Below are 24,554 nucleotides of genomic sequence, written 5' to 3'. Positions count from 1 at the left end.
TTGGAAATGAGATGTTTGAGGACATGTGATGTGAGATGGTTTGGTTGAGTAATAACGAAAGGGTAAGGGAGATGTATGTTAATAAAAAGAGTGTGGTTGAGAAAGCAGAAGAGGGTGTTTTGAAATTGTTTGGTCAGATGGGTGCATTCTCCGCGTGTTGTAGAAGGCGACTAAAGGGTACGTGAGCGGGGGAGATAGAAACCCTCCCCTCCTTGTATTTTAACATTCTAAAAGGGGGAACAGAAGAAGGAGTCACGCGAAGAGTGCTAATCCTCCTCGAAGGCTCAGATTGGGATGTCTAAATGTGTGTGGATGTAACCGAGATGAGAAAAAGGGAAAGATAGCTAGTATGCTTGAGGAAAGGAACCTGGATGCCCTGGCTCTGAGTGAAATGAAGCTCAAGGGTGAAGGGGAAGAGTGGTTTGGGAATGTTTTGGGCGTAAAGTCAAGGGTTGGTGAGAGGACAAGAGCAAAGGAAAGAGTAGCACTACTCCTATAACAGGAGTGGTGGGAGCATATGATAGAGTGTAAGAAAGCAAACTCTAGATTGATAAAGGTAAAATTGAAAGTGTATTGAGAGAGATGGGTAATTATTTGTGCAAATGCATCTGGACATTAGAAAAAAGATTTTGTGAGGCAAGGAATTTGGGAGCAGCTGAGTGAGTGTGTTAGCAGTTTTGATGCACTAGACCGGGTTATAATGATGGGTTATTTGAATGCAAAGGTGAGTAATATGGCAGTTGAGGAAATAATTGGTGTACTTAGGGTGTTCAGTGTTGTAAATGGAAATGGTGAAGAGCTTGTACATCTGTGTGCTGAAAAAGGACTGGTGACTGGGAATACCTGGTTTAAAAAGCGAGATATACATAAGTATACGTATGTAAGAAGGAGAGATGGCCAGAGAGCGTTATTGGATTACGTGTCAATTGACAGGCGCGCGAAAGAGAGATTTTTGGGTGTTAATGTGCTAGGAGGTGCAACTGGAGGGATGATCATTATCTTGCGGAGGCGAAGGTGAAGATTTGTATGTGTTTTCAGAAAAGAAGAGAGAATGTTAGGATGAAGAGGGTGGTGAGAGTAAGCGAGCTTGGGAAGGAGACTTGTGTGAGGAGGTACCAGGAGAGACTAGTAGAGAATGGAAAAAGGTGAAAAAGACCTGGTGATTGGGAATACCTGGTTAGAAAAACAGAGATATACATAAGTATACGTATGTAAGTATGAGAGGTTACCAGAGAGTGTTATTAGATTACGTGTTAATTGTTAGGAGCGTGAAAGAGAGACTTTTGGATGTTAATGTGCTGAGAGGTGCAGTTGGAGGGATTTGTGCTCATTATCTTGTAGAAACGTAGGTGAACGTTTGTAGAGGTTTTCAGAAAAGAAGAAAAAATGTTGTGGTGAAGAGTGGTGAGAATGAATGAGCTTGGGAAAGACTTGTGTGAGGAAGTAACAGGAGAGACTGAGTGCAGAATGGAAAAAGGACGTAAGGGGAGTGGTGAAGGAGTGGAATGTATTTAGGAAATCAGTGATGGCTTATGCATAATATGCTTGTGGCATGAGAAGCGTTAGAGGTGGGCAGATTAGAAAGGGTAGTGAGTGGTGGGATGAAGAAGTAAGATTTTTAGTGGAAGAGAAAACAAAGGCATTTGTACAGTTTTTGGAGAGAAATAGTGAAAATGACTAGGAGACGCATAAAAGAACGAGGCTGGAGGTCAAGAGAAAGGTACAAGGCGTAAAAAAAGGCAAATGAGAGTTAGGGTCAGAGAGTATCATTAAATTTTAGGGAGAATAAAAAGATGTTCTGGAAGGAGGTAAATAAAATGCCTAAGACAAGAGAACAAATGGGAACATCGGTGAAGGGGGCTAATGGGGAGGTAATAAGAAGTACAGGTGATGTGAAAAGGAGATGGAGTGATTATTTTGAAGGTTTTTTTTAACTGTGTTTCATGATGCAGTGGCAGATATAGGGTTTTTTGGTCGAGGTAGTGTGCAAGGTGGGAGGGTCAGGGAGAATGGGTTGGTAAAGAAAGAAGAGGTAGTGAAAGCTTTGCGGAAAATGAAAGCCGGCAAAGCGGTGGGTTTCGATGGTATTGCGGTGGAATCTATCAAAAAAGGGGATGACTGTGTTGTTGACTGGTTGGTGAAGATATTCAATGTATGTACGGCTCATGGTGAAGTGCGTGAGGATTGGTGGAATGCTTGCATAGTGCCATTGTACAAAAGCAAAGGGGATAAAGATGATTGTTCAAACTTCAGAGGTATAAGTTTGTTGAGTATTCCTGGGATATTATATGAGAGGGTATTGATTAATAGGATGAAAGTCATGTACAGAGAATCAGATTAAGGAAGATCAGTGTGGTTTCAGAAGTGGTAGAGGATGTGTTTATCAGGTGTTTGCTTTTAAGAATGCATGCGAGAAATACCTAGAAAAACAAATGGATTTATATGTACTTGAGAGATGCTCTATGACTGTTTCCCAGTGAATGTCGGTTTGCGGCAAGGAGTGCGTGATGTCTCCAAGGCTCTTTAATTTGTTTATTGATGGAGTTGTTAAGGAGGTGAATGCAAGAGTTTTAGAGAGGGTGGCAAGTATGCCGTCTGTTGTGGATGACAGGGCTTGGGAAGTGAGTCAGTTTTTGTTCGCTGATGATACAGCACTGGTGGCTGATTCGGGTGAGTAACTACAGAAATTGGTGACTGAGTTTGGTAAATTGTGTGAAGAAGAAATCTGAGAGTAAATATGAATAAGAACGAGGTTATTAGGTACAGTAGGGTTGAGGGACAAGTCATTGGGGGGTATGTTTGAATGGAGAAAAGCTGGACGAAGTGAAGTGTTCTAGATATCTAGGAGTGGATTTGGCAGCGGGTGGAGCCATGGAAGCGGAAGTGAGTCACAGGGAGGGGGAAGGGGCGAAGGTTATGAGAGCGCTGAAAAACATGTGGAAGGCGAAAACATTATGTCTGAAAACAAAAATTGGTATGTTTGAAGGAATAGTGGTTCCAATAATGTTATATAGTTGCGAGGCGTGGGCTATAGATAGGGTTGTGTGGAGGAGGATGGATGTGTGACGACAATATGTGGTGTCAGGTGGTTTGATCTAGTAAGTAATGAAAGGGTAAGAGAGATGTGTGGTGAGAAAAAGAGTGTGGTTGAGAGAGCAGAAGAGGGTGTATTGAAATGGTTTCGGTCACATGGAGAAAATGAGTGAGGAAAGATTGACAAAGAGGATATATGTGTCAGAGGTGAAGGGAACGAAGAGAAGTTGGAGATCAAATTGGATAGGGAAGGATGGAGTGAAAAAGATTTTGAGCGATCGGGGCCTGAAAATGCAGGAGGGTGAAAGGCGTGCTAGGAATAGAGTGAATCTGAACGATGCTGTATACCGAGGTCGACGTGCTGTCATTGGATTGAACCACTGTATGTGAAGTGTCTTGGGTAAACCATGGAAAGTTTTGAGGGGCTTGGATGTGGAAAGGGAGCTGTTGTTTCGTTGCATTATACATGACAGCTAGAGACTGAGTGCGAATGACTGGCTTTGCTTTCTTTCCTAGCGCTACCTCGCGCGCGTGGGGTGGTAGGAGGTTGTCATTTCATGTGTAGCGGGGTGGCGACGAGAATGAATAAAGGCAGGAAGTATTAGTTATATACATGTGTATATATGTATATGTCTGTCTATGTACATATATGTATACGTTGAAATGTATAGGTATGTATATGTGCGTGTGTGGACGTGTATGTATATACATGTGTATGTGGGTGAGTTGGGCCATTCTTTCTTCTGTTTCCTTTCGCTACCTCGCTAACGTGGGAGACAGCGAAAAAAATATGATGAATAAATATAAATCAATTTATATATTCTCTTTCTTTTTCTTTCTGTTTTCCATAACTAAATGCGATTCTCGCGTTAGCGAGGTAGCGTTAAGAACAGAGGACTGAGCCTTAGAGGGTATATCCTCACTTGGATTCTTTCTCTGTTCCTTCATTTGGAAAATGTAAAACGGGAAGGGAGGATTTCCAGCACCTCGCTCCTTCCCCTTACAGTCGCCTTCTACGACACACAGGGAATACGTGAGAAGTATCATTTATTCATCTATTTAGTTTACTTAGTCGCTGTCTCCCGCGTTAGTAAGGCAGCGCTAGTAAACAGACGAAAGATGGCCCAACCCAACTTACAAGCACATGTATATACATAAATGCCCACGCACGCAAACAAACATACCTATAGATTTCAACGTATTTATACATATAAATATACAGACATATACATATATATATAAACATGTGCATATTCATAATTGCTGCCTTCATCCATTTTCGTCGCCACCCCGCCACACATAAAATTCCACCTCCAATTTGGTCTCCCGCTTGTCCTTCCCTCCACCTCTGACACACATATCCTCTTTGTCAATCCTTCCTCACTCACTTTCTCCATGTGTCCTAATAATTTCAACAAACCCTCCTCTTCTGTGTCAACCAAACTCTTTTTATTACCACACATCTCTCTTACCCTTCCATTTCTTTCTTGATCAAAACGCCTCACACCACATATTATCCTCAAACATCTCATTTCCAACACATCAATCCTCCTCCGCACAACCCTATCTATAGCCCATACCTCGCAACCATATAATATTGTTGGAACCACTCTTGCTTCAACCATATCCATTTTTGCTCCCAGAGATAACGTTCTCGCCTTCCATAAATTCTTGAACGCTCCCAGAACCTTCGCTCCCTCCCCCACCCTGTGATACTTCCGCTTCCATGGTTCCATCCGCTGCTAAGTCCACTCCCAGATATCTAAAACACTTCACTTCCTCCAGTTTTTCTCCATTTAAATTTATCTCCCAATTAGCTTGTCTCTCAACCCTACTGTACCTTATAACCTTGCTCTTACTCACATTTACTCTCAACTTTCTTCTATGACACACTTTACGTAACTCAGTCATCAACTTCTGTAGTTTCTCACCTGTATCAACCAGAATATTTACCTCTGTTTCCTACTTTGTTGATCCAAATATGAATATCATATATGATTACTTCGAGTACCTGTGTTTGTGAAGTCTCGCGCCATGTATATCCTTATGGCTGCATCTGTCTCCACGAGAACATGGTCACCTCGCCTCACTAAGGTGTTCATACTCTCTGGGAACTCAGACAACTTCTTGTACTTCAAGCGACCGATCTTCTCGAGGTCGGACACTTCACGAAATCGGCCAGACTGAACAGACTAGAAAAGAATAACAAACAAGTAAAGGCGAGTTGGTTTTTCAGTTTTTATTGCCAATAGGAATGGTGAATTTGAGGTAAGGCTTTGTAGAGAAGAAAGCTATTCTAATGTATGTTTCTTTCCTGAAGAACATACATTTCAGGTAGGTACTGTATAGGTACTGTGAGGTTTTCAAAACATATCTAGATTTCATCACTATCGCATGTCTTCTGTATACCCAATATCTCATCTATCATTTGACTTTCAGTTATCACTAATGAAAAATGCGTTTTCATATATAGCTTTTAAACCATCTATTGTGTTGAACAATGTTCACGTATATCAATTTTGACTGAGTTTATCTGTCTTTACTGTATCGTAAGATCAATCATCCAAGCGAACAGATGTCAATCATGTCACTATTTTTGAGCTAATATCTGAAGATTAGAGACATTTACATCAGATGCGTCAGTCATAAGAAAGGCAGGCAGGAAAGTGAAAGCAAGAACCAGGTATTTAGTTTCTCTTACTAAATTGCACAAAATGAAAATCTAGTTGCGAAGAACAGATTCCTCTCTCGTGTCTTTTAGTTTCCCAAGCGACGTATTTTCCATTAAATTAACATAACAGTGCAACAGATAAAACAACAACAACAACAACAACAGAAAAAAGTACTTTGTACTAACATCTAAGTACTGGCCCAAGGCTGAGTCAGCCTGCCATATCATGGACACCGTCTGGTCATCCAGCACGTCCCTGATGGTCTGGAATGGCTCGTGGATGTGCCTCACGGCCAGGGGGGACATGAGGTTACCAGCGTAGCTCCGTGTTAACACCAGCGTCATCATCATCCACACCCCCAACACCAGCCGCTCCCACCAGCGTGCCCATGTAGTTAGGGTTTCTGTTGGGAGATAATGTATCATATGGTTATACCTCTCTTATAAATATATCTATCTATTCATATATATTATACTTTGTCGCTCTCTCCAGCGTTAGCGAGGTGGCGCAAGGAAACAAACGAAAGAATGGCCCAACCCACCCACATACACCTGTATATACATACACGTCCACACACGCAAATATACATACCTATACATCTCAACGTATACATATATATACACACACAGACATATACATAGATACACATGTACATAATTCATAATGTCTACCCTTATTCATTCACGTCACAACCCCGCCACACATGAAATAACAACCCCCTCCCCGTCATGTGCGCGAGGTAGCGCTAGGAAAAGACAACAAAGGTCACATTCGTTCACACTCAGTCTCTAGCTGTCATGTATAATGCACCGAAACCACAACTCCCTTTCCACATCCAGGCCCCACAGAACTTTCCATGGTCTACCCCAGACGCTTCACATGCCCTGGTTCAATCCATTGACAGCACGTCAACCCTCGTATACCACATCGTTCCAATTCACTCTATTCCTTGCACGACTTTCACCCTCCTGCAAGTTCAGGTCCCCATCACTCAAAACCTTTTTCACTCCATCTTTCCACCTCCAATTTGGTCTCCCACTTCTCTCGTTCCTTCCACCTCTGACACATATATCCCCTTTATCAATCTTTCCTCACTCTTTCTCTCCACGTGACCAAACCATTTCAAAACACCCTCTTCCCCTCTCTCAAACACACTCTTTTTATTACCATACATCTCTCTTACCTTTCATTCCTTACTCAACCAAATCACCTCACACCATATATTGTCCTCAAACATCTCATTTCTAGGACATACACCCTCCTCCGCAGAACTGTATCTATAGGAAACGCCTTGCAACAATATGTCATTGTTGAAACCACTATTTCTTCAAACATACCCATTTTTGCTTTCCAGGATAACATTCTCGACTTCCACACATTCATCATGGCTCCCAGAACTTTCGCCCCTTCCCCAACCTATGATTCACTTCCTTTTCCATGATTCCATCCGCTTCCAAATCCACTCCCAGATATCTAAAACACTTTACTTCCTCCAGTTTTTCTCCATTCAAACTTACCTCCCAATTGACTTGACCCTCAACCATACTGTACCTAATAACCTTGCTCTTATTCACATTTACTCTCAGCTTTCTTCTTGCACACACTTTACCAAACTCAGTCACCAGCTTCTGCAGTCTCTCACCCAAATCAGCCACCAGCGCTGTATCATCAGCAAACAACAACTGACTCACTTCCCAAGCTCTCGCATCCACAACAGACTTCATACTTGCCCCTCTTACCAAAACTCTTGCATTCACCGCCCTAACAACCCAATACATGAAAAAATTAAACAATCATGGAGACATCAGGCACCCCTGCCGCAAACCAACATACACTAAGAACCAATCACTTTCCTCTCTTCTTACATGTACACATGCCTTACATCCTCGATAAAAACTTTTCACTGCTTCTAACAACTTGACTCCCACACCATATATTCTTAATACCTTCCACAGAGCATCTCTATCAACTTTACCATATGCCTTCTCCAGATCCATAAATGCTACATTCAAATCCATTTGCTTTTCTAAGTATCTCTCTTATACATTCTTGAAAGCAAACACCTGATCCACATATTCTCTACCACTTCTGAAACCACACTGCTCTTCCCCAATCTGATGCTCTGTACATGCCTTCACCCTCTCAATCAATACCCTCCAATATAATTTCCCAGTAATACTCAACAAACTTATACCTCTATAATTTGAGCACTCACTTTTATCCCCTTTACCTTTGTAAAATGGCACTATACATGCATTCCGGCAGTCCTTAGGCATCTAACCATGAATCATACATACATTAAATAATCTTACCAACCAGTCAACAATACAGTCATACCCTTTTTTAATAGATTCTGTTGCAGTATCATCCAAACCCGTTGCCTTGCCGGCTTTCATCTTCCGCAAAACGACTACTCCCACTTCTGTGTTTACCAAATCATTCTCCCTACCCTCTGGTTAGGGAGAATATATAACTGCTCATACATCTCTTGCAAATATGTCATTGTTCAACTGTTTGTCTTCCGGCGTTTGGTCCGCAATCAACCCAGCTCTTCATCCACACTTATCGCTTACTATCAAATTTTGTACCTAGCGTAGGTATATATATGTATATATATATATATATATATATATATATATTTTTTTTTTTTTTTTTTTTTTTTTTATACTTTGTCGCTGTCTCCCGCGTTTGCGAGGTAGCGCAAGGAAACAGACGAAAGAAATGGCCCAACCCCCCCCATACACACGTCCACACACGCAAATATACATACCTACACAGCTTTCCATGGTTTACCCCAGACGCTTCACATGCCTTGATTCAATCCACTGACAGCACGTCAACCCCTGTATACCACATCGCTCCAATTCACTCTATTCCTTGCCCTCCTTTCACCCTCCTGCATGTTCAGGCCCCGATCACACAAAATCCTTTTCACTCCATCTTTCCACCTCCAATTTGGTCTCCCTCTTCTCCTCGTTCCCTCCACCTCCGACACATATATCCTCTTGGTCAATCTTTCCTCACTCATTCTCTCCATGTGCCCAAACCACTTCAAAACACCCTCTTCTGCTCTCTCAACCACGCTCTTTTTATTTCCACACATCTCTCTTACCCTTACGTTACTTACTCGATCAAACCACCTCACACCACACATTGTCCTCAAACATCTCATTTCCAGCACATCCATCCTCCTACGCACAACTCTATCCATAGCCCACGCCTCGCAACCATACAACATTGTTGGAACTACTATTCCTTCAAACATACCCATTTTTGCTTTCCGGGATAATGTTCTCGACTTCCACACATTTTTCAAGGCTCCCAAAATTTTCGCCCCCTCCCCAACCCTATGATCCACTTCCGCTTCCATGGTTCCATCCGCTGACAGATCCACTCCCAGATATCTAAAACACTTCACTTCCTCCAGCCTCTCACCATTCAAACTCACCTCCCAATTGACTTGACCCTCAACCCTACTGTACCTAATAACCTTGCTCTTATTGACATTTACTCTTAACTTTCTTCTTCCACACACTTTACCAAACTCCGTCACCAGCTTCTGCAGTTTCTCACATGAATCCGCCACCAGCGCTGTATCATCAGCGAACAACAACTGACTCACTTCCCAAGCTCTCTCATCCCCAACAGACTTCATACTTGCCCCTCTTTCCAAAACTCTTGCATTTACCTCCCTAACAACCCCATCCATAAACAAATTAAACAACCATGGAGACATCACACACCCCTGCCGCAAACCTACATTCACTGAGAACCAATCACTTTCCTCTCTTCCTACACGTACACATGCCTTACATCCTCGATAAAAACTTTTCACTGCTTCTAACAACTTTCCTCCCACACCATATATTCTTAATACCTTCCACAGAGCATCTCTATCAACTCTATCATATGCCTTCTCCAGATCCATAAATGCTACATACAAATCCATTTGCTTTTCTAAGTATTTCTCACATACATTCTTCAAAGCAAACACCTGATCCACACATCCTCTACCACTTCTGAAACCACACTGCTCTTCCCCAATCTGATGCTCTGTACATGCCTTCACCCTCTCAATCAATACCCTCCCATATAATTTACCAGGAATACTCAACAAACTTATACCTCTGTAATTTGAGCACTCACTCTTATCCCCTTTGCCTTTGTACAATGGCACTATGCAAGCATTCCGCCAATCCTCAGGCACCTCACCATGAGTCATACATACATTAAATAACCTTACCAACCAGTCAACAATACAGTCACCCCCTTTTTTAATAAATTCCACTGCAATACCATCCAAACCTGCTGCCTTGCCGGCTTTCATCTTCCGCAAAGCTTTTACTACCTCTTCTCTGTTTACCAAATCATTTTCCCTAACCCTCTCACTTTGCACACCACCTCGACCCAAACACCCTATATCTGCCACTCTGTCATCAGACACATTCAACAAACCTTCAAAATACTCATTCCATCTCCTTCTCACATCACCACTACTTGTTATCACCTCCCCATTTACGCCCTTCACTGAAGTTCCCATTTGCTCCCTTGTCTTACGCACCCTATTTACCTCCTTCCAGAACATCTTTTTATTCTCCCTAAAATTTACTGATAGTCTCTCACCCCAACTCTCATTTGCCCTTTTTTTCACCTCTTGCACCTTTCTCTTGACCTCCTGTCTCTTTCTTTTATACTTCTCCCACTCAATTGCATTTTTTCCCTGCAAAAATCGTCCAAATGCCTCTCTCTTCTCTTTCACTAATACTCTTACTTCTTCATCCCACCACTCACTACCCTTTCTAAACAGCCCACCTCCCACTCTTCTCATGCCACAAGCATCTTTTGCGCAATCCATCACTGATTCCCTAAATACATCCCATTCCTCCCCCACTCCCCTTACTTCCATTGTTCTCACCTTTTTCCATTCTGTACACAGTCTCTCTTGATACTTCTTCACACAGGTCTCCTTCCCAAGCTCACTTACTCTCACCACCTTCTTCACCCCAACATTCACTCTTCTTTTCTGAAAACCCATACTAATCTTCACCTTAGCCTCCACAAGATAATGATCAGACATCCCTCCAGTTGCACCTCTCAGCACATTGACATCCAGAAGTCTCTCTTTCGCACGCCTGTCAATTAACACGTAATCCAATAACGCTCTCTGGCCATCTCTCCTACTTACATAAGTATACTTATGTATATCTCGCTTTTTAAACCAGGTATTCCCGATCATCAGTCCTTTTTCAGCACATAAATCTACAAGCTCTTCACCATTTCCATTTACAACACTGAACACCCCATGCATACCAATTATTCCCTCAACTGCCACATTACTCACCTTTGCATTCAAATCACCCATCACTATAACCCGGTCTCGTGCATCAAAACCGCTAACACACTCATTTAGCTGTTCCCAAAACACTTGCCTCTCATGATCTTTCTTCTCATGCCCAGGTGCATATGCACCAATAATCACCCACCTCTCTCCATCAACTTTCAGTTTTACCCATATTAATCGAGAATTTACTTTCTTACATTCTATGACATACTCCCACAACTCCTGTTTCAGGAGTATTGCTACTCCTTCCCTTGCTCTTGTCCTCTCACTAACCCCTGACTTCACTCCCCAGACATTTCCAAACCACTCTTCCCCTTTGGAGAAGTTATGCTGAGTAATTTGCGATCACGAGGATGTGACCTTGCTGGGGCTGAAGCATGTCAGAGCACTGAAACACAAAGGAAGAGATTTCTTGATGCTGGCTGGGCTGGAGCAGATTCTTATGATTCTTATGACATGGTTGGCATATGGGCTCGATTGCCTCCAGAAGAAATAGCAAGAGTGACACAGATTGAGTTATTGGATGAACAGGAGCTCCTTCACCAGCTCTTCAGCCATTATGCCATTACTACCGCATGGACAGATCATCGGTGGTCAGATGTCCAGCTGTAGCTCATAGTATAGCGCTGTGAATTCATCATCATTACGAGTAAATCCTTCTTTTTACGTACAAATGGCTAGAGTAACTAACTGGTGGACGAAGAAGTTCCCAGAACCAGGGCAAAGGAAGTCTGGTCGTCCAGGACACCATCCCACAACATAGGTCAATACAAGACAGACTACTTCAACTGAATGGCTGCTCACGATCCTGTTGTATGATGTAGTGAGAAGGCATCATTCAAGAAAATAGAAGTCCCTGCTATTGAATATAATTGATAGGAATGGCTGCTCTCAAGTCCTCAGGCTGCCGCAACGTCTTCAGCAACCCGGAATTATTCCCTGAAACAACGCTTGGAAGGAGGCAGAAGTGATATTGTGACAGTGATTGTGTCAGCGTCGCGTCGCCTCGCCGCAGTGTATCGAGACAGACTTCCCCAGAACTTTTTAAAGGGGAAGTAAATGTTTACAGTTGTGTTACTGGAGTGATAGTTTTCATGCATGGTGTTTTGACAAGAAAATAGTGAAGTTGGAGAAAAATGTAGCTTAGACATTGAAGCTTATTGATTCAGTGGTGAAATTGATGAGAACTGCTATTGACGTTTGTGTGAATAAATTGTACATTTCCTTTTCCATAGCCAGAGGTTGAACCATTATGTGACGTTCATTTTTTCATTCATTTCAAGCTAAAAGTTTGTTTTCTAAATTGTTTCTTACATTTTTCATATGTATATATATGTATGTGTGTGTGTGTGTGTGTGTGTGTGTGCGTGTGTGTTTATATATGTATATTATCCCTGGGGATAGGGGTGAAAGAATACTTCCCACGTATTCCTCGCGTGTCGTAGAAAGCGACTAGAGGGGACGGGAGCGGGGGGCCGGAAATCCTCCCCTCCTTGTATTAACTTTCTAAAATGGGAAACAGAAGAAGGAGTCACGCGGGGAGTGCTCATCCTCCTCGAAGGCTCAGAGTGGGGTGCCTAAATGTGTGTGGATGTAACCAAGATGTGAAAAAAGGAGAGATAGGTAGTATGTTTGAGGAAAGGAACCTGGATGTTTTGGCTCTGAGTGAAACGAAGCTCAAGGGTAAAGGGGAAGAGTGGTTTGGATATATATATATATATATATATATATATATATATATATATATATATATATATATATATATATATATATATATATATATATATATATATATATATATATATATATGTAAGAGAGCTTGGGAAGTGAGTCAGTTGTTGTTCGCTGATGATACAGCGCTGGTGGCTGATTCATGTGAGAAGCTGCAGAAGCTGGTGACTGAGTTTGGTAAAGTGTGTGAAAGAAGAAAGTTAAGAGTAAATGTGAATAAGAGCAAGGTTATTAGGTACAGTAGGGTTGAAGGTCCAGTCAATCGGGAGTTAAGTTTGAATGGAGAAAAACTGCAGTAAGTAAAGTGTTTTAGATATATGGGAGTGGATCTGGCAGCGGATGGAACCATGGAAGCGGAAGTGAATCATAGGGGGAGGGGGCGAAAATACTGGGATCCTTCAGAAATGTGTGGAAGTCGAGAGCATTATCTCCGAAAGCAAAAATGGCTACTTTTGAAGGAATAGTGGTTCCAACAATGTTGTATGGTTGCGTGGCGTGGGCTATGGATAGTGTTGTGCGCAGGAGGGTGGATGTGCTGGAAATGAGATGTTTAAGGACAATATGTGGTGTGAGGTGGTTTGATCGAGTAAGTAATGTAAGGGTAAGCGAGATGTGTGGAAATAAGAAGAGCGTGGTTGAGAGAGCAGAAAAGGGTGTTTTGAAATGGTTTGGGCACATGGAGAGAATGAGTGAGGAAAGATTGACCAAGAGGATATATGTGTCGGAGGTGGAGGGAACGAGGAGAAGTGGGAGACCAAATTGGAGGTGGAAAGATGGAGTGAAAAAGATTTTGAGTGATCGGGGCCTGAACATGCTGGAGGGTGAAAGGCGGGCAAGGAATAGAGTGAATTGGATCGATGTGGTATACCGGGGTCGACTTGCAGTCAATGGATTGAATGAGGGCATGTGAAGCGTCTGGGGTAAATTATGGAAAGTTCTGTGGGGCCTGGATGTGGAAAGGGAGCTGTGGTTTCGGGCAGTATTGCATGACAGGTAGAGACTGAGTGTGAACGAATGGGGCCTTTGTTATCTTTTCCTAGCGCTACCTCGCACACATGACGGGGGAGGGGGATGGTATTCCATGTGTGGCGAGGCGGCGATGGGAATGAATAAAGGCAGACAGTGTGAATTGTCTGCATGTGTATATATGTATACGTCTATGTGTGTATATATACGTTTACATTGAGATGTATGGGTATGTGTATTTGCGTGTGGGGACGTGTATGTATATACATGTGTATGGGGGTGTGTTGGGCCATTTTTTTCGTCTGTTTCCTTGCGCTACCTCGCAAACGCGGGAGACAGCGACAAAGCAAATAATAAAATATATACATATATATATATATATATATATATATATATATATATATATATATATATATATATATATATATATATTTTTTTTTTTTTTTTTTTTTTTTTTTTTATACTTTGTCGCTGTCTCCCGCGTATTGCGAGGTAGCGCAAGGAAACAGACGAAAGAAATGACCCAACCCCCCCCATACACATGTACATACACACGTCCACACACACAAATATACATACCTACACAGCTTTCCATGGTTTACCCCGGACGCTTCACATGCCTTGATTCAATCCACTGACAGCACGTCAACCCCTGTATACCACATCGCTCCAATTCACTCTATTCCTTGCCCTCCTTTCACCCTCCTGCATGTTCAGGCCCCGATCACACAAAATCTTTTTCACTCCATCTTTCCACCTCCAATTTGGTCTCCCTCTTCTCCTCGTTCCCTCCACCTCCGACACATATATCCTCTTGGTCAATCTTTCCTCACTCATTCTCTCCATGTGCCCAAACCATTTTAAAACACTCTCTTCTGCTCTCTCAACCACGCTCTTTTTATTTCCACACATCTCTCTTACCCTTACGTTACTTACTCGATCAAACCACCTCACACCACACATTGTCCTCAAACATCTCATTTCCAGCACATCCATCCTCCTGCGCACAACTCTATCCATAGCCCACGCCTCGCAACCATACAACATTGTTGGAACTACTATTCCTTCAAACATACCCATTTTTGCTTTCCGGGATAATGTTCTCGACTTCCACACATTTTTCAAGGCTCCCAAAATTTTCGCCCCCTCCCCCACCCTATGATCCACTTCCGCTTCCATGGTTCCATCCGCTGACAGATCCACTCCCAGATATCTAAAACACTTCACTTCCTCCAGTTTTTCACCATTCAAACTCACCTCCCAATTGACTTGACCCTCACCCCTACTGTACCTAATAACCTTGCTCTTATTCACATTTACTCTTAACTTTCTTCTTCCACACACTTTACCAAACTCCGTCACCAGCTTCTGCAGTTTCTCACATGAATCCGCCACCAGCGCTGTATCATCAGCGAACAACAACTGACTCACTTCCCAAGCTCTCTCATCCCCAACAGACTTCATACTTGCCCCTCTTTCCAAGACTCTTGCATTTACCTCCCTAACAACCCCATCCATAAACAAATTAAACAACCATGGAGACATCACACACCCCTGCCGCAAACCTACATTCACTGAGAACCAATCACTTTCCTCTCTTCCTACACGTACACATGCCTTACATCCTCGATAAAAACTTTTCACTGCTTCTAACAACTTGCCTCCCACACCATATATTCTTAATACCTTCCACAGAGCATCTCTATCAACTCTATCATATGCCTTCTCCAGATCCATAAATGCTACATACAAATCCATTTGCTTTTCTAAGTATTTCTCACATACATTCTTCAAAGCAAACACCTGATCCACACATCCTCTACCACTTCTGAAACCACACTGCTCTTCCCCAATCTGATGCTCTGTACATGCCTTCACCCTCTCAATCAATACCCTCCCATATAATTTACCAGGAATACTCAAAAATACTTAAAAAAACAGACGGATTTGTATGTAGCTTTTATGGATCTGGAGAAGGCATATGAAAAGAGTTGATAGAGATGCCCTGTGGATGGTATTAAGAGTATATGGTGTGGAAGATAAGTTGCTAGAAGCAGAGACAAGTTTTTACCAAGGATGTAAGACATGTGTAAGAATAGGAAGAGAGGTAAGTAATTGGTATCCAGTCAGTGTCAGTTTGCAGCAGGGGTCCGTGATGTCTCTATGGTTGTTTAATTTTTTATGGATGGGCTTGTTAGGGAGGCATATGCAATAGTTTTGAAGAGAAGGGCAAGTATGCAGTGTCTTGTGGATGAGAGGTCTTGGGGAGTGAGTCAGTTGTTCACTGATGATACAGCACTGGTGGCTGATTCGGGTGAGAAACTGCAAAAGTTGGTAACTGAGTTTGGTAAAGTGTGTGAAAGAAGAAAGTTGAGAGTAAATGTGAATGAGAGCAAGGTTATCAGGTTCAATAGGGTTGAGCAACAAGTTAACTGGGAGATAAGTTTGAATGGAGAAAACTGAAGGAAGTGAAGTGGTTTAGGTATCTGGAAGTGGATTTGGCAGCGGATGGAACCATGGAAGTGAGTCACAGGGTGGGGGAAGGTGTGAAGGTTCTGGGAGCGTTGAAGAATGTGTGGAAGGTGAGAACATTATCTCGGAGAGCAAAAATGGGTATGTTTGAAGGAATAGTGGCTCCAACAATGTTGTATGGTTGTGAGGCGTGGGATATGTTGGAAATGAAATATTTGTGGACAATATGTGGTGTGAGGTGGTTTGATTAAGTACTGGAAGGATAAGAGAGATGTGAGGTAATAAAAAGAGTGCGGTTGAGAGAGCAGAAGAGGGTGTATTGAAATGGTTTGGTCACATGGAGAGAATGAGTGAGGAAAGATTGACAAAGAGGATATATGTGTCAGAGGTGGAAGGAACGAGGTGAAGTGGGAGACCTAATTGGAGGTGCAAGGATGGAGTGAAAAAGATTTTGAGCAATCGGGGCCTGAACATACAGAAGGGTAAAAGATGTGCGAGGAATAGAGTGAATTGGAACGATGTGGTACACCATGGTCGACGTGCTGTCAACGTATTAAACCACGGCATGTGAAGCATTTGGGGTAAACCATGGAAAGTTTTGTTGTGTCTAGATGTAGAAAGGGAGCTGTGGTTTCGGTGTATTACACATGACAGATAGAGACTAAGTATGAACGAAAGTGGCCTTTGTTGTCTTTTGTTAGAGCTACCTTACGCACACGGAGGTACGGAGTACCATTTCATGTGTGGTGGGTTGGCGCCGAGAATGGATGAAGGCAGCATGTATGAATATATATATATATATATATATATATATATATATATATATATATATATATATATATATATATATATATATATATATATATATATATATATATATAAATATATATATATATATATATATATATATATATATATATATATATATATATATATATATATATATATATATATATATATATATATATATATATATATATATATGTATATGTCTGTGTTTGTATATGTATGTATACGTTGAAGTGTATAGGTATGTATATGCGTGTTTGTGGGCGTGTATGTATACACATGTGTATGTGGGTGGGTTGGGCCATTCTTTCATCTGTTTCCTTGTGCTACCTCGCTAAAGCGGGAGACAGTATCTAAGCATGATAAAGAAATAAATAATATATATATATATATATATATATATATATATATATATATATATATATATATATATATATATATATATATATATATATATATATATATATATATATATATATATGTATATATATATATATATATACATATATATATATATATATATTTTTCTTTTTTTTTTTTTTTTTTGCTTCGTCGCTGTCTCCCGCGTTTGCGAGGTAGCGCAAGGAAATAGACGAAAGAAATGGCCCAACCCACCCCCATTCACATGTATATACATACGTCCACACACGCAAATATACATACCTACACAGCTTTCCATGGTTTACCCCAGACGCTTCACATGCCCTGATTCAATCCACTGACAGCACGTCAACCCCGGTATACCACATCGATCCAATTCACTCTATTCCTTGCCCTCCTTTCACCCTCCTGCATGTTCAGGCCCCGATCACACAAAATCTTTTTCACTCCATCTTTCCACCTCCAATTTGGTCTCCCACTTCTCTTCGTTCACTCCACCTCCGACACATATATCCTCTTGGTCAATCTTTCCTCACTCATTCTCTCCATGTGCCCAAACCATTTCAAAACACCCTCTTCTGGTCTCTCAACCGCACTGTTTTTATTACCACACATCACTCTTATCCTATTATTACTTACTCGATCAAACCACCACACACCACATATTTTCCTCAAACATCCCATATCCAGCACATCCACCCTCCTCCGCACACCTCTGCACATAACCCACGCCTCGCAGCCATATAAAATTGTTGGAACCACTATTCCTTCAAACATACCCATTTTTACTTTCCAAGATAATGTTCTCGACTTCCACACATTCCTCAACGCCCCCAGAACTTTCGCCTCCTCCCCCGCCCTATGATTCACTTCTGCTTCCATTATTCCATCCGTTGCCAAATCCACTCTCAGATATCTAAAACACTTCACTTCCTCCAGTTTTTCTCCATTCAAACTTACCTCGCAGTTGACTTATCCCTCAACCCTACTATACCTAATTACCTTGGTCTTATTCACATTTACTCCTAGCTTTTTTCTTTCACACACTTTACCAAACTAAGTCACCAGCTTCTGCAGTTTCTCACATGACTCAACCACCAGCGCTGTATCATCAGCGAACAACAACTAACACTTTCCAAGCTCTTTCATCCACAACAGACTGCATACTTGCCCTTCTTCCCAAAACTCTTGCATTCACCGCCCTAACAACCTCAACCATAAACAAATTAAACAACCATGGAGACATCACACACACCTGCCGCATACCAACATTCACTGAGAACCAATTACTTTCCTCTCTTCTTATTCGTACACATGCCTTACATTCTCTATAAACCTTTTCACTGATTCTAACAACTTACCTTCCACACCATATATTCTCAATAACTTCCACAGAACATCTCTATCAATTCTATCATATGCCTTCTCCAGATACATAAATGCTACATACAAATCTATTTGCTTTTCTAAGTATTTCTCACATACATTCTTCAAAGCAAACACCTGACGCACACATCCTGGAAACTGCACTGCTCTTCCCTAATCTGATGCTCTGTACATGCCTTGACCTTCTCAATCAATAACCTCCCATATGATTTCCCAGGAAAACTCAATAAATTTGTACCTCTGTAATTTCAGCACTCTCTCTTATCCCGTTTGCCTTCGTACAATGACTATGCAAGCATTCCGCCAAACCTCCGGCACCTCACAATGAGTTACACATTCATTAAATAACCTTAGCAACCAGTCATAAATACAGTCACAACCTTTTTTAATAGATTCCACTACAATACCATCCAAACCCGCTGCCTTGTCTTATTTCATCTTCCGTAAAGCTTTTACGACCTCTTCTCTGTTTACCAAATCATTCTCCCTAACCCTCTCACTTTGCACACCACCTCGACGAAAACACCCTATATCTGCCATTCTATCTTCAAACACATTCAGCAAACCTTCAAAATACTCACTCCATCTCCTTCTCACATCACCACTACTTGTTATCACCTCCCCATTAGCCCCCATCACTGATGTTCCCATTTGTTCCCTTGTCTTAAGCACTTTATTTACCTCCTTCCAGAACATCTTTTTATTCTCCCTAAAATTTAATACTCTCTCCCCCCATTTATCATTTGCCCTCTTTTTCACCTCTTGCACCTTTCTTTTAACCTCCTGCCTCGCTCTTTTACACATCTCCCAGTCATTTGCATTTTTCCCGGCAAAAATTGTCCAAATCCCTCTCTTTTCTTTTTCACTAATAATCTTACCTATTTATCCCACCACTCACTGCCATTTCTAATCTGCCCACCTCCCACGCTTCTAATGCCACAAGCATCTTTTGCGCAAGCCATCACTGCTTCCCTAAATACATCCCATTCCTCTCCCACTCCCCTTACGTCCTTTATTCTCACCTTTTTCCATTCTGTACTCAGTCCCTCCTGGTACTTCCTCACACAAGTCTCGTTCCCAAGCTCTCTTACTCTCACTACTCTCCTCACACCAACATTCTCTCTTCTTTCCTGAAAACCTCTTCATATCTTCACTTTCGCCTCCACAAGATAATGAGCCAGACATCCCTCCTTTGCATATCTCAACACATTAACATCCAAAAGTCTCTTTCGCTCCCCTATCGATTAACACGTAATCCATTAACGCTCTCTGGCCATCTCTCCTACTTACAGACATATACTTATGTATATCTCTCTTTTCAAAAGAGGTATCCCCAGTCACCAGTCCTTTTTCAGCACATAAATCTACAAGCTCTTTCCCATTTTCCATTTACAACACTGAACACCCCATGTACACCAATTATTCCCTCAACTGCCATATTACTCACCTTTGCATTCAAATCACCCATCGCTATAACCCGTTCTCTTGCATCAAAACTACAAACACACTAATTCACCTGTTCCGAAAACACTTGCGTCTCATGATCTTTCTTCTCATGCCTAAATGCATATGCACCAATAATCACCCATCTCTCTCCATCTACTTTCAGTTTTACCCATATCAATAATGAGTTTACTTTCTTACACTCTATCATATACTGCCACCACTACTGTTTCAGGAGTAGTGCTACTCCATCCCTTACTCTCGTTCTCTCATTAACCCCTGACTTTACTCCCAAGACATTCCGAAACCACTCTTTCTCTTTACCCTTGAGCTTCGTTTCACTTAGAGCCAAAACATCAAGGTTCCATTCCTAAAACTTACTGACCATCTCATCTTTTTTCTCATCTTGCTTACATCCACACACATTTAGACACCCCAATCTGAGCATTTGAGGAGGATGAGCACTCCCCGCGACTTCTTCTGTTTCCCCTTTTAGAAAGTTAAAATACAAGCAGGGGAGGGTTTCTATCCCCTAGCTCCCACCCCCTTTAGTCTCCTTCTACGACACGTGAGGAATGCGTGGGAAGTATTCTTTCTCCCCTATCGCCTTGCATAATCATATATATATACATATATATATATATATATATATATATATATATATATATACATATATATATATATATATATATATATATATATATATATATATATATATATATATATATATATATATATATATATATTTTTTTTTTTTTTTTTTATACTTTGTCGCTGTCTCCCGCGTCTGCGAGGTAGCGCAAGGAAACAGACGAAAGAAATGGCCCAACCGCCCCCCCCATACACATGTAAATACGTCCACACACGCAAATATACATACCTACACAGCTTTCCATGGTTTACCCCAGACGCTTCACATGCCTTGATTCAATCCACTGACAGCACGTCAACCCCTGTATACCACATCGCTCCAATTCACTCTATTCCTTGCCCTCCTTTCACCCTCCTGCATGTTCAGGCCCCGATCACTCAAAATCTTTTTCACTCCATCTTTCCACCTCCAATTTGGTCTCCCTCTTCTCCTCGTTCCCTCCACCTCCGACACATATATCCTTTTGGTCAATCTTTCCTCACTCATTCTCTCCATGTGCCCAAACCATTTCAAAACACCCTCTTCTGCTCTCTCAACCACGCTCTTTTTATTTCCACACATCTCTCTTACCCTTACGTTACTCACTCGCTCAAACCACCTCACACCACACATTGTCCTCAAACATCTCATTTCCAGCACATCCATCCTCCTGCGCACATCTCTATCCATAGCCCACGCCTCGCAACCATACAACATTGTTGGAACCACTATTCCTTCAAACATACCCATTTTTGCTTTCCGAGATAATGTTCTCGACTTCCACACATTTTTCAAGGCTCCCAAAATTTTCGCCCCCTCCCCCACCCTATGATCCACTTCCGCTTCCATGGTTCCATCCGCTGACAGATCCACTCCCAGATATCTAAAACACTTCACTTCCTCCAGTTTTTCTCCATTCAAACTCACCTCCCAATTGACTTGACCCTCACCCCTACTGTACCTAATAACCTTGCTCTTATTCACATTTACTCTTAACTTTCTTCTTCCACACACTTTACCAAACTCAGTCACCAGCTTCTGCAGTTTCTCACATGAATCAGCCACCAGCGCTGTATCATCAGCGAACAACAACTGACTCACTTCCCAAGCTCTCTCATCCCCAACAGACTTCATACTTGCCCCTCTTTCCAGGACTCTTGCATTTACCTCCCTAACAACCCCATCCATAAACAAATTAAACAACCATGGAGACATCACACACCCCTGCCGCAAACCTACATTCACTGAGAACCAATCACTTTCCTCTCTTCCTACACGTACACATGCCTTACATCCTCGATAAAAACTTTTCACTGCTTCTAACAACTTGCCTCCCACACCATATATTCTTAATACCTTCCACAGAGCATCTCTATCAACTCTATCATATGCCTTCTCCAGATCCATAAATGCTACATACAAATCCATTTGCTTTTCTAAGTATTTCTCACATACATTCTTCAAAGCAAACACCTGATCCACACATCCTCTACCACTTCTGAAACCGCACTGCTCTTCCCCAATCTGATGCTCTGTACATGCCTTCACCCTCTCAATCAATACCCTCCCATATAATTTACCAGGAATACTCAACAAACTTATACCTCTGTAATTTGAGCACTCACTCTTATCCCCTTTGCCTTTGTACAATGGCACTATGCACGCATTCCGCCAATCCTCAGGCACCTCACCATGAGTCATACATACATTAAATAACCTTACCAACCAGTCAACAATACAGTCACCCCCCTTTTTAATAAATTCCACTGCAATACCATCCAAACCTGCTGCCTTGCCGGCTTTCATCTTCCGCAAAGCTTTTACTACCTCTTCTCTGTTTACCAAATCATTTTCCCTAACCCTCTCACTTTGCACACCACCTCGACCCAAACACCCTATATCTGCCACTCTGTCATCAGACACATTCAACAAACCTTCAAAATACTCATTCCATCTCCTTCTCACATCACCGCTACTTGTTATCACCTCCCCATTTACGCCCTTCACTGAAGTTCCCATTTGCTCCCTTGTCTTACGCACCCTATTTACCTCCTTCCAGAACATCTTTTTATTCTCCCTAAAATTTACTGATAGTCTCTCACCCCAACTCTCATTTGCCCTTTTTTTCACCTCTTGCACCTTTCTCTTGACCTCCTGTCTCTTTCTTTTATATATATATATATATATATATATATCTTTCTTCTTTCCTTCAAACCATTCACCATTTCCCGCGTTAGCGAGGTAGCGCCAAGAACAGAGGACTGGGCCTTTTTTGGAATATCCTCACCTGGCCCCCTCTGTTCCTTCCCTTGGAAAATAAAAAAAAAAGAAATGAGAGGGGAGGATTTCCAGCCCCCCGCTCCCTCCCCTTTTAGTCGCCTTCTACGACATGCAGGGAATACATGGGAAGTATTCTTAATCCCCTATCCCCAGAGATAGAAAAAAAAAAAATATATATATATATATATATATATATATATATATATATATATATATATATATATATATATATATATATATATATATACATATATATATATATATATATATATATATATATATATATATATATATATATATATATATATATATATATATATATATATATATATATATATATATATATATATATATATATATATATATATATATATATATATATATATATATATATATATATATATATATATATATATATATATATATATACATATATATATATATATATATATATATATATATATATATATATATATATATATATATATATATATATATATATATATATATATATATATATATATATATATATATATATATATATATATATATATATATATATATATATATACATATATATATATATATATATACATATATATATATATATATATATATATATATATATACATATATATATATATATATATATATATATATATATATATATATATATATATATATATATATATATATATATATATATATATATATATATGTATATATATATATATATATATATATATATATATATATATATATATATATATATATATATATATATATATATATATATATATATATTTTTTTTTTTTTTTCTATTTTGCTTTGTCGCTGTCTCCCGCGTTTGAAAGGTAGCGCAAGGAAACAGACGAAAGAGATGGCCCAACAAACCCCCATACACATATATATATATATATATATATATATATATATATATATATATATATATATATATATATATATATACATATATATATATATATATATATATATATATATATATACATATATATATATATGTATATATATATATATATATATATATATATATGTATATATATATATATATATATATATATATATATATATATATATATATATATATATATATATATGTACAGAGCATCAGATTGGGGAAGAGCAGTGCGGTTTCAGAAGTGGTAGAGGATGTGTGGATCAGGTGTTTGCTTTGAAGAATGTATGTGAGAAATACTTAGAAAAGCAAATGGATTTGTATGTAGCATTTATGGATCTGGAGAAGGCATATGATAGAGTTGATAGAGATGCTCTGTGGAAGGTATTAAGAATATATGGTGTGGGAGGCAAGTTGTTAGAAGCAGTGAAAAGTTTTTATCGAGGATGTAAGGCATGTGTACGTGTAGGAAGAGAGGAAAGTGATTGGTTCTCAGTGAATGTAGGTTTGCGG

At 40.4% G+C, this 24,554-nt stretch overlaps 1 protein-coding gene across 1 annotated transcript in view; it reads right to left on the bottom strand.

The window, feature by feature from the left end:
* LOC139763322 (uncharacterized) overlaps nt 1-24,554 on the bottom strand; it is a 191,952-nt gene that overhangs the window by 73,819 nt on the left and 93,579 nt on the right. Inside the window, exons 13-14 of the mRNA XM_071689343.1 lie at nt 5,891-6,108; nt 5,045-5,225 (exon numbers count right to left, since the gene is read on the bottom strand). Of these exons, the coding sequence (XP_071545444.1) occupies nt 5,045-5,225; nt 5,891-6,108 (399 nt within the window). The remainder of the gene's footprint in view (nt 1-5,044; nt 5,226-5,890; nt 6,109-24,554) is intronic.

The sequence above is a fragment of the Panulirus ornatus genome, chromosome 46 (assembly GCF_036320965.1).
Source record: "Panulirus ornatus isolate Po-2019 chromosome 46, ASM3632096v1, whole genome shotgun sequence".
Classification (NCBI taxonomy): domain Eukaryota; kingdom Metazoa; phylum Arthropoda; class Malacostraca; order Decapoda; family Palinuridae; genus Panulirus; species Panulirus ornatus.
Note: the sequence above shows the minus strand (reverse complement) of the source record. Positions and strands in the feature narration are given on the sequence as shown.